General features: G+C 42.7%; 1 protein-coding gene across 1 annotated transcript; it reads right to left on the reverse strand.

Annotated features, from left to right (window-relative positions):
• On the reverse strand, window positions 1-5,717 carry LOC311215489 (cystatin-A-like; the record flags this gene model as incomplete). Its single annotated transcript, XM_084296669.1, has 3 exons — window positions 1-135; window positions 1,739-1,840; window positions 5,643-5,717. 3 exons carry the CDS (start codon window positions 5,715-5,717, stop codon window positions 1-3), a joined length of 312 nt encoding a protein of 103 aa, XP_084152795.1.
• Window positions 5,718-12,756: the final 7,039 nt, after the last annotated feature.

Below are 12,756 nucleotides of genomic sequence, written 5' to 3' on the forward strand. Positions count from 1 at the left end.
TCAGAAGGGGGTCACAGGGTCATCTCTGGTTTTGCCAATCTCATATCTGATAAGGATGGGATCTTTTTTCTCATAGGGAAGGGCTAGGAACACCATTAAGTGGGCGTAGCCAGTATAAGAGTCAGAAATTTGGACCTAGAAACCAGAACAGTGGGAGAATGAGGATCATGTGTGAAAATAAAAGGTGCTCTTCCATACTTGGAAGGATATCTTCTCTCAGAAGCTTAAGTTTAGGCATATCTTCACTTCTACTTCAGTGACTCTTAGCCCAACTCTGGATGGTAACATGTGGCAGGAAATACATGGAGAGCTCTGTCTCTACGTATCACAGATTGTAATAAAATACATAAAGAACATCAGACAGATGTTAATGGAAAATCAGGACTTCTTGGGGGTAGAAGCACCAGAAGAAACAAAAGGAGAAAGTTTTTGATGGCATTCCATTTAGCTCTTCGAGATCCTTGTCCATCAGCATGAAACTTCTCAGGACATTTAGAGCAGGAGACAAAAGCCTAAGTCCCAATGGCTCAGAGGAGGGACAAGATGCAGACACCATATCAGCTCCTAGACGGTACAAAAAGATCTATCCAAAACCTTCACATGGTCTTAAGAACAACCCCAGAGATGCCATGACAACTTGAAAGCCAAGATCCCTTGTCTTTCTTACTGCAAACAGGCTCCTGTCTGGACAGACAACATGACATGTCTTTGTGCTTGCACGGATGAGCATGAGCGGCTGAAATCATTTTTAAAATAAACTTGCCTTCCCCTCCACAAAGCCCTCACAAAGATTTCCTACACAGTTGCACAGAATTTCCTGCATACAGAGCCAAATACAACAGGCGCTCAACTCTTAGTGTGTGAGGTCTATGGTATAAAAGGAAGGTTTAATGCCTTAGGCTCTTAAGAGGTCTTTACATGCCTTCTGGTGACTGCAGTGTTGCACTATGTTTGTTGTTGTCTGCATTACATCTCAGCTGTAAATTTGTTGGTAAAATATTAGCAATGTGGAAAATTCCCAAGTGTAAAGAATGGGTCTTGCAACAGAGCTCACTCCAGTTAACGCTAAATTGAAAAACTGTTTCCTATCACTTGCAAAACTTGGAAAGCCGTCATCAGTCACCAGTGCTATAAATTCGTTTTTTAAGTTTGATTGCATATCTGTCTTAACTTCTGAGTAGCTTGGTCATGAGGCTTACAATGGACAGCAGGCAAGTACTTCACACATGTGATTGCCTAGGTCAGCAATAAGCACTAAGGGAAGAAATCTAACTGGGCATGACTTCTGGCTCTACCTCTGCAGCAGATGACACAGAACCAAAGGGTCAACACATGTGCTTGCATATGAAACTAGACAGAAGATTCTGGGCTGCTTGCGTTAAATTTAAAAATTGACTAACTCTGCCTTAGATGCTCGGGCTGACCTCAAATTAATCATCGTAAACACTACTGGAGGACACAAGAGGGAATATGAAATCTGCTGCTTTGCCTTCAAAGGCAACAGGAGAGCACAGTTACGGCTAGTTTAGATAATTTGCAACAAGCACAGTGATTTCAGTTTTTATACTTCTATTCTAGAGTAGTGACAGAGGAATTTTATAAGCAGCTAGAGATAGTGTTGATTCTTGTTGGTCCCATCAGGTTGTCTACATTTGCTTCCCTTTCTTGCTATAAGCCACTATGCAAGTCACCTATATTGTTTGACTACAAAATAATCCCTCTTATAACACATACAAACCTTAATGAAATAGTTTGTTCCAGCAACCACCTGCGTCCTATATACTATGGCTTGAAAGGTGCTATATGTTCTGTTTTCCCTGCTTTCAAATTGTGGCTTCACCTGTATAAAGAAAGGGAAAAAATGGTGGTCAAGTTCACATTTAGGCTTTTCTACCACTCCAATTTTCATGTTTCTAAACACGTGCCTGCAATGAAATAACCCAGAACCATCAAAATAATTCAATTTACAACTAAATCTCCAGCCTTCTTTCCTGGTTCAAGTGTTGCCTCCAGCATTCTTTAAAATCGCACTAGAATTAGGCTTCCTAATAGATTTTTTTTCTAAAAGCTGCCTAGCTAAACCGTTTCCTCCCAAAAACCAACAACATTCCATGCATAAACATCATAAATTCTTCACTACGTAGCAGTTGCAGATAGTGCAGTTTCAGAAGAAAAAATACTATGTGCTGAAAGCATTTACCCTCTCAGTTCAGGTAGATACGTTTATGTGCAGTATCCAAGTTAAGCCCTGTGGATCTTAAAATATGCACAGTTAAAACATTTACTGACTTTTCATATACATATTAAAAAAATAAAAAATAATAATAAAAAAAAAAAGTAATAAAACAAGTAACTATTTCTCCTGAAAGAAAGCATAGGGAAAGTTTTAAGTTCATTACCCATCACATTGGTATGGCCCTCTGAGGCAAAATATTCCTACAATTCCTACAATTACGAGGCAGGGAATTAGCAGGGGGACATCTGTGAGCAGTGATGGAAGTCTTTCCAGGTTTCTAAGGCATCACAATTTATGTACCAGTGATTGTTTTGCTACAGTTACTTGCATCCAAATTTCCAATAGAAAGGCATTCACTGCAAAAGTAACCAGAAAACTTATTTCTGTCATCTAGAAAGCATAAGCAATCTTTTGCAGGCCGGGTAACAGCCTCTCCTCAGCACATGACACACGTTAATGGCTTGATGCACGGAAGACGCATTCCAGAAGTCGGGCAGACCAGTGCATAATCACTCAGCAGCCTGCTCCGGCAGTCCCTGGGAGGAGCTCAGCACTTACAACCAGGCTGTTTCACACACAGAACAAATTGCCCTTCCCAGCACACCCACCTACAACTCTTTGCCACTCCCATTCCTTCCTACTGAGCAGGTCCCAAAGAGTGCCCTGGTGACATCCAAATCAACTGTTTTCAGTCAGAAATTATCCAATACCTTCAATTCATCATCCTGAGGCTTCTCTTACTCTCTCACTGTTATCATTTACTGAAGTAACTGCCTTTTGATGTTCATCCAGACTAACGAGGCAGGTTCCATATGGCTGCAATTTCCAACCCTCTTCCAGCTGGCTGGGTCTGGGGGCTTCTAAGGTGCAAAAGTTAACTGTGGCATCTTTAGGTACACTTCATTCCTCTCTCAAGACAAAAGAAAGTCAGCTCTTCCCCTCCCCAGGTTTATGATCTCGCCTGGCCTCTGACCACTATTTCCACACTTGTCATTTATGGACAGAGCCTTCAGTAAATTCAGGCAGGCAAGCACACAGCTTCTTAACCCACAAACGGACAAAGACAACATTTCTAAGCCCTTATGTAACAGCTCCTTAAACCCCAAACATTCCTCAGCTTTAGGCAACAGCTATAAAATAAGGAGACTGGATAAAGAGCATTCCCCAACTCACTAAGGTTTAAAGTACAAATGAGGCAAAAGGTGTAAGTAAATAATTATGTAATCCCAAGAGATGATAGACCTTGAACAAATACAGCTATATATATGGTATATAGGATACTGAGTTATGCAGATGCATAACTTCACTCAAATCATATCAATTGCTCCTTCTCTTAGCAGATCATAAAATTGTATAGAATTGCATCATTAAAGGGTGACACTTACCTAGCCATAAGTACAGGAGGGCTGCCCCACCATAACGTTTGCCTTCACAAGAACATTATCCTTAGAGAACTATATCAAAGGCTCTGCAGTGGGGCATGAGCTTTTTCAAAGGCAAATGGCCCGCAAAGGGGAGGGCTGAGAGAAGCAGCAGGGACACCCCTCTCTCACCCTCAGCAGAAGGCAGAAATTTCACCTTGCAGAAAATTAAGAGCGAAGAATAATTTGCTTTCATTTTCCTGAACTTACTGAGAATAGAAGAGCACCAAAAATTAGATCAGTCCTCTTCTGGAATCAAACCGAATGCCACTACATTCACATTTCAGATTCTGAATTTGTCCAGGACTTTGTGAACATTAGCACACATTGAAACAAACTTTTACATTTTAAGGTGCATTTGTTGCCCACTGACCACCAGGCACAAGGTTTCATACCTGCTGTGCACTGCAATAGGGTAGGATTTTGATCACCCATAGCACAGCCCAGCATTAAAAACACAGCTCTGGTATGCTACAGTGCCCTAGCACTGTTCGAAGAAGGCCTTTAACACATTTAACACACCCATTGGTGAAACCTCACAGCCTTCAGCTGTCTGGAGACATTGCCCTCCCTCTCTTACACGTGAAGAAACCACAACTGCAAATACACAAAGGTACCACAAACCCTGGCATCATTCTGTGGTCTTCATCTGTCTGTGGTCTTCTCTCTGTGCGTAAAAAGGAGTTCGTGATCTATGCAAGTGCTGCTTGCTAAACCACATCTGTCAGCATAGGAGGAACAGTAATCCTGCTCCTGAGCAATTAAATCCATGTCCCACAGACAAATTTAGATAACCCTTTTCCCTCCTGTTCTGCAAACTATCTCTCCTCTGACTAGCCTGTTAGCATCAGCCACCAGCACACACACCAACTCTCCCCCATCTATATGTACAACTACAATGACAGCCCCAGTCTGCCTGTTTTACAGGGATCTCCTGGTTGCAATGCCTCTCCACACAAACAACCCAGCTCACCTCAGTCTGGCTCCACCATTGCCTGCTGTTAGCCTACAGGCTCACAGGAAACACAAAACAGTGCTGGTGGAAATGCTGTCCACTATGGCACAGCAAAGGAGAGCTTGGAGCCCTGTGCATGCAGCAGTGTGCAGCAGTGTCAGCCAACATCTTCAGCCCCACTACTTCTTCTGTTTCCTCAAGTAGGGCATAAATTATACTTTGTACAGGTGCCAAAGAAGGAAGAGCTCGACCCTTCAGAGTTGTGAAGGTGAAGGGGATTGCTAGGATGGCTTGGAACACCAGATGGGAGGTATGAAAGGAGCTTTCCCATGCCACATTGCCCCCCTCCTGCTCCTCAATGGGTGCTCTCTACGTTTTAGAGTTGCTGCACCACAGAGCATTAGAGAGCATCTCCAGAGGTGTTGTCAACACTGGTGCTTCCAGGAAGGCACCACTCACTGCCTGTAACTACTCACTTTGGCAATTCAGAAGGTTTGGCAACTGCTCTCACCCTGTCCACCTTGTGCCAAGCTTGCCTTGCCCTGCGGGCTCAATAGCAGCCCCTGCACCACAGCTGTTATCTCTAGAAAGCACTAGATGCCAGGAAATTTAGTTACACGGCTATTTAGTTATGCCGTGTCCTGCATATAGTTTTTTTTTCCCACATACACTGCACATGGCTTGTCCTGTCCACATCCTTCAGTGAGGAATTAATTCAGTCAGGTACAATCTTCTCCCTTCAGATATATTGACATCAGTGCTGGCACAGTAGAGTTGGTCTTTTAACTGTACTCAAAGATTAAGTGAAGGTAGCCAGTACTATGCCTGCCTATGGACAAGGATGAAACACAGAAGTGATTTGGGTTTATCTTACTTGCACAGTGCCCACGCAGAATGCTGAGAAAAATACTTCCTGGCAAGGGCATTTTCTTCTCTTTCAACACTCAGTATCACCACCTGGTCTCCCAGCCTTCGCACAACATTCACCCTTCACACAGACTTCATCTTTAGATGATAGGTTGCAACTCACCTGGTCAACAATATGCTGGACTTCTGGAGTAGCAGGCTTAGTTTCAGATAAGCCCCCAGTCATGACAGGCAACATCTCCGAAATGATGGGTGGTTCTGAGGAGGGAAGTCCAGAGCAGTCTGAGAAGAGTCACCAGGCACCTCGTATATATACACAGACACATGTGTCATGGGATCATGTGACTTTTAACATATGGAACCTACCACTACCAAAGTGGAGGAGGAGAAAAATGCTGAGAACAGGGGCAAAAAGCCATGTAAAGCACTAATGATACTAATAGCAACTATAAAGAGCACATTAAAATCTTATGTGAATAAATTTCCACGTCAGTTAGAAAAGTAAACGATATTCTCCCGCCATCCATACCTTAAGATAGTTGGTTAGGGCTGAAACTAGAACCTCTTGTCTCTCCACCCACATGCAGGTGACTAGTCCATACACTCAGGAAATGCATCAAAACCACACCCAGCATTTCCCAACACATTTAATATCAGAAGAAAGTGTTCAGCAATTTCCTTAGTGCAGGCCCCGTTCTACTTGAAATTGTATTGTCTCAATATCCTTCCAGGTGGGAAAGAGGAACAGATTTTGTTTTACATGCAGTGACATTACATATTTCTGCCTGACCAGAAAGATGCGGAGGCAAAATTCAGAAGGGGAAAAAATTAAGTCCTTGGCTCAGGTAAATACTGCAAGTTAGTTAATTCTGTTCCTTTCCCATCAAACCTGTAGCTGCATTCAGACAATCAAGATAAAGATTCAATATGCGGTACCATTTATGCTTTTCTTGAAACTCTGGTGTCAGTTTCCTGCTTATTGACCTCCTCACAGGTAACAAGCAATGCAACAGACTGCAAACACATACTTCATGTCTAACTTCAAGGCCTGTCTTTGGCACAAAGAGCTTGAGATTGAGAAACTAGGGCTGACAGGACTAAATCCAACGGTATACAGATCAAGATAGGGGCGGTGTTACAGATAAGGATGTTGCAGACTTCCCCAGAACTGTTATGTAACTGGATGAAAGCCATATGAGGAAAAACTGCTGTCCTGATACCACTTCCTGAACAAAGTGAAAAACATTCACAGTTCTTGGGAATAAAGGGAGTGGCAGGTGTTGGAAGTTTCCCGTTTTCTCTCAATTCATCACATCAGATGAGGAGATCCTCACAGCCCCGTTCATGGAGCGAATGACAATTCAAGCCAATGAGTTCAACCTCTTTCATCTGTACAAGACATTGCTGATTCACTCAAACACTGATCGTCTTCTGCCACATTCCTACCACGTGTCTCATTCACATAGCAAGACAGATGAGCTAGCTAACTGGGAGAGCCAGCTCACAACGCTGAGGCCACAAGTCAAAGAGTACATCCAATAACAGCACAGCACCTGGGCTAAACTAAGCCAGTTTAAGAATTTCTCCACTCACCAGGATGCAGATCTCACTAATGCCCTTGGAAGGTATTTTGATTCGGTTCCCAAAGCAACACAACCCCTCTGGAGAACGCTTGCTTCTGATTACTAAGAAATGCGCTGAGTACAAAGGCAAGTTAGGTTATAATCTCAGGTAGACAGTAGGAGTGAAACTAAAGACGTTAATAATGTGTGGAAGTCATTCATTGGACTCCACATTTCTGGGTTTGTTGGGTTTTGTCTTCAAAGCACAAGAACCTTTTTCTTCCCCCAGAACGCAGAGTTGTGCAGATGGGCAGGGAAGCCAACCTTAACTGTTCAGCTGGCACTGAAGTTTACACACGAATATTAGCCCATTGTCTTTCAACAGATGTATTAACAGCTGTCTCAAAATGCAGTGATACATCTAACACCAGGGTGCAGGTGCTCTCTTGCACACACAGCTCATGAAGTCACTTTGAAATGCTGACATCTTACAGACTTGTTCATCAGTGGCAACGGGCTATGCAAGGCAGCCTAAACCTCTCTCCATTAAGCTCTGGATGGAATTAAACAGCATTTGGAATGTTGCCTTGAAAAGAACAGCCATCCTCATTACAGCTCTGTCGTGTTAACACGTGTAGACAATTACCCATTATGGGCCCGGACAGATTCAGGGTACCAAACTATCACAGTCACAGATTCACCAATAACAAATTAACCGATGTCAATCCGGTTGGATTCAGAGTACTGAACTATCACGGTCATGGATTCACCAACAATGTAACACATCCTTAACAGTCACATTCAGTGAGAACTGTCACAGCTAGGAACAATGCAATTCAGTGCAATATATCACAGCAAGAGGTACACAGGTTCTTTGGATTGCCAGCGATGATTTACTGTCTGCAAAAGCAAGCTACCATGCATGAAATACACAGCCTGGCAATTCATGCGTTAAAAAGGTACAAAGACCCTACAGAGATTTCTATGTTTCTGCAGAGACACCCACTATAACCAAGTGTTCAAATCTCACCCAAAGGTGTCCCAATTGTGGGAGGGGGGAAGAGAGGCTCAGCCCGTCAACTGGTCCCAGAAGTCAGGATGCTATCTTCCCTAACATCCCCTCTCTCTTCATCCAATTTATATTACTTTCTGTCTTCTAGGTGGAGATTGAGTGACTCTAGTCATACACACCTTTCTTATGATTGGTGCTAAATTTTCTCAATTTTGTTTAAAGTTATAGGCTCCAAGAAATAAAGAAAACAGAGCACATGCTCAGTGCGGAGTGGTCGCGCCTTGGAGGTGGGTAGCTTTGGGGATGGAGGTGTGTTTTGGTGTTATAATGATATTATAATGAGCAAAGTTCACCAAAAGGACAGCATTTTGTCAAAAACATGGCAGGCCATTGGCCCAGGGTAGCAAATATGCAGCTTATCAGTTCCCTTGTACCTTTGAGTTCCCATCTTAACACGGAGCCTGGCCGTGATGTCTCCACTCTACTCTACTCCACCCTCCGTACAGTTCCTCTTAGAGGCAGCACACCAGCTTCCCCTAGTGCAACAACATCTAAGGTTAGAGGCCTACGGAACACTTTGGTAATGCAGCTACACTCCACCCTGAAAGCTTCTTCAATGCTGTATATTGTCTTTAAAATGTGAATATTAGTTTAATCTTCCTAGTCACTTTAGGCAATTACTCCACAATCTCTTGCAGAACATTGACGACCTTGACTGTGTCTCTACTCTGGTCCGATGTAAACAATTTTAAGTAGTAAACAGAAATTGTAGTCAATAAAAATACGGGTACAGTAACAACAATAACAACAAAAGAATCCAAACCCTAGGATTAGGTATTTATGAGTAATTTTTAAACAAGAAATGAAACCGTCTCAATAGAAGTGACTGGGACATCTAAAGAAGTGGGTCAGTCTGAAGGTTGCACAGTGAGTGATAAGACATGACTACCTGCACGAGATCAAGACTCAGCAAGGATATCAGCTAAGCTTCTCGTTAAAGTGCTTTTACTTGCAGAAACAAAGTTTCAACCAGAAAAGGGATGAAATCCAGGTATTTGTTGGCTCCAGTATTTGATACACGTGACATCAAGAGGCCCAGTAATGTTGTGACTACCTTGATGGCAAAGTTGAAAGAGCATTCAGTCACAGACTAAGCAAGATCCCAGAATGGAAAGGGGTCACTAGACACAGAGACCATTTTATCTGCGCTCGTTTAGCATGGCCCACAGCTACACCAGTGCCACTTACATCCCATCACAAAACATCCCACCGCACAGACAGCACGTGTGCACCTGCAGCCCAGAAAGCCAACCGTGTCCTAGGCCACAAAGATGATCAAGGGGCTGGAGCACCTCTCCTATGAAGACAGACAGAAGGAATTGGGATTGTTCAGCCTGGAGAAGAGAAGGCTCCGGGGAGATCTTAAAGAGTTCTCAATGTGCTCTGACGAGTGCCAAGTAAAGGGCAATAATCACTTTACTCTCTCTTCTGCCTCGACTCCTGCTGATGCAGCCCAGTGTGCTGTTAGCCGTCATTACTACCAGGGCACGCTGCTGGTTCATGCTTAGTGTACTGCCCACCGGGATCCCCAGATCTGGACCTTAATCACGAATTAGCAGAATGGGTTGAAATCAGGTCTTTCAGGGATTACTTCTCTCTCAGCTCTCCATACTGTGTCAGGATGTCCATTTGTCATACGCCGTGGTGAGTCATTGCCATGATCCCCCAACAAGCTACAGCTGCATGTGACTCTGAGCTGTTGGTAGCAACCGAGCCTAGTGCTGAGCTTTGTGGAGGAAATAGAAAATGTGCTGATCTGGGGCAATTTTGAGACCTGTGAAAACAAACCTGCACAGCATCTAGGGTTAGTTTGGGAGCACAGGACAGGATAGAGGCAGTGGGATACTTACATCTGCCCTCCACCATGCTTCCTAACATTTGGAATCCACTCTTGTGTACAGAAAAGCACCAGAGTTTGGTCCAGCATCTGAGTGGTGGCAGTCGTGCTCACTTTCCCCAAGTTGGGATGCAGGCAGGATAGCAAATGTATTCATGTACAAAGAAGAAGTGTAATATACCTGAAAAGAGAAAATCTATTCACTGCTGTTACTCTTGTGCTAGGAGTGGAGTGAGGGCTTCGTAATGATGCAGTGCAATGAAGAAGGCCTTCTGGGTAGCACCAAGCTTGCAGCAGGGATTCCATGACTATGTCATATTGCCCTTTTGAACAAAGAATATAATCTGCTTTCCTACCCAAGAATCTTACTGTATAGCCATAAGATTCTTGGCAGACAAGTGTGGGACAGAAAAGGTGCAAGCAACATACGAGAGCTCAATTCCCTATCAGATGTACTGGGCAAGTTATTCTGACTTCCTGAGCACAGGCTTTACACTGTAGAAATTGGGAATGATGACTCAGAAAACTTGTTTATTTTATTTTATTTTATTTTATTTTATTTTATTTTATTTTATTTTATTTTATTTTATTTTATTTTATTTTATTTTATTTTATTTTATTTTATTTATTGGGGGGGGGGGGAATTTACAGTTTGAAACACTTCATATTGCAGTTATTAAATGATGGTAGAACTGGCCGGTGCTGTAAAGCCTCAATCTGAGGTGTGTTGCTTTCCAAGCTTGCTTTTTGGAGGCCTGTCTGTTACGTGATTTGAAGAGGGAGCTAACACTGAAGACAGCCCTCTTCTTTTCGAACAGATCACATATGTTTTAAATCTTCTCTTTTTAAAAGACCTAAAGTCTTGTGGATGTACATAGGAAACCACTTTACATTTGTTGTTAAGTATACAGGGCAGAAGGGAAGCTGAGACGTTAACAGTGGAAATAACATCAACATAAATCTTCTAGAATAACAACACAGTGCTTTGGTAGAGGCTGTCTCCAGACTTGGTCTCTGTCTGTGATGATGGAACCACATCACTGTCTTGGTTGTGCTGCCTCTTTAGACTCCTGGCCTTGCTTCAACACACAAAAAAGACCTTCAGGGTAATCAGGAACACTGATAGCGTGAGCCTTCAGTCCTAAATACATGAGTATTGCATCAGTCTTAATCACTTGATGTTTCTTTAAGGTGAAGCCTCAGCTAGAAGAAAAAGAAGGGAAAACCTTTGATGTCTTCAGTGCAGTGGAGTTTAAGGCTCAGGTGGTTGCTGGAACAAACTATTTTATCAAGGTAAAGGACACAGGGCAGTGGAATTCCTCCTAGGCTGCAAAAGGTTGATTCCTGTTCCAACAAAGAACAAGAAAATACCTTTTTTTTTTTTTTTTTTTTTTTTTTTTTAACAAAGCTGGAAAAAACAATCTAGTTCTCTCATGCCATTCTCTTACTGCACAGTATCTGAAGGAATCACATAGTTCTCCTTTCATCTTTTGCTACTGCAAACTCAAGGAGCTGCACTGGCTACAGTGCACCTCAACCAGAATACTGTGCCTGAGGCGTGTTTGTGGACTTCCCAGGTCTGGAAGTTGCAGGGGAGAGACACTAGCACTCGTGGATTTGCAGCAAGCAGCAAGAGAAAAACATGCATCTTTTTATGTACTGTTTTGCAACGGTGAATACATCTGTAGATTTAAGGTATACTTAAATTTAAGTGTATTTTCTTGGCAAATACCAGAAGGTGGACTTGAACAGAAAGATTCAGAGAGCAAGGAAAAAAAGGAGTACTGTAGCCTTTGGAAACATTCCCTTGGTAATCATGTTTTTCCTGTTGCAGCAGTAGGATATAATGTCCAGTAGAGGGTGTATGAGATTGTTTGTTGTTTTTTGTTTTTTTCTGCACTAATAAGAGTAAGTACTTCTCTCAAATTTAGATGGTATATTTCACTGGCATGTCTATGTTTTCTTTGCCACTTTTTCAGTAATAGTTACTATCTTGTTCAGTTTTTTTCCGTGAGCTTTTTTCACATTCCAGATGACTAAATCATAGAATCACTTCAGTTGAAAAAGCCCTCTAAGATCATCTGGTCCAACCCTTAAACTAACACTGCCAATTCCATTGTTAAACCATGCCACTAAGCACCACATCTATGTTTACATGAATATTTGTTTTAATTAGAAATACTTTGTTTTAATTGGGTGAGGCAACAACAAAGGCTTTGGGGAGGGAGGATGGGGGTTGGAGGTCAGGTGTGTGTGTGTGTGTGTTGGTAATTTTGATATTTTACTTTGGGAGAGGTGGTGCTGCATTCTGAACTGAGAAGAAACAGCCCACCTGTGTATGACACCAGGGCAGATTCTTGCTTCCACACTGAAGAAACCACACATGCTCATTATTATGCCTCTTGTGGCAGGAATGCTGTGTGAGCATGTAACCAGAATGGTTTAGAGCATGATCTGCTTCCTAACTATTAAGGGGAGCTTCAGGGAGCTCAGACTACTTTTTTGCATATATTCTTTTGCTCGCATCAGCCCAAAGAGTTCTCCCACACTCCCAATGTAGAACATTGGAGGAATACGTCAGGGCTGTTATGCACTGCTTGTTTTGCTAAAATAAGGTGGTTCCACAGATGGTATTTCTTAGCTTTTACTAGTATTTCAGAGCCCTCTCGAGCTTTAGACAGGTGGCAGACTCAGATACAACAAGCAGGAGATGAACACAGCTTTCAAAACTTATTTTATTCTCATGCATTTACTGACACAGGCAGAATCCCCGTGCAACTTGCAGAAGTCAGGAAACATTCCCCAC

The sequence above is a fragment of the Netta rufina genome (assembly GCF_964035555.1).
Source record: "Netta rufina genome assembly, chromosome: 1".
NCBI classification, from domain to species: domain Eukaryota; kingdom Metazoa; phylum Chordata; class Aves; order Anseriformes; family Anatidae; genus Netta; species Netta rufina.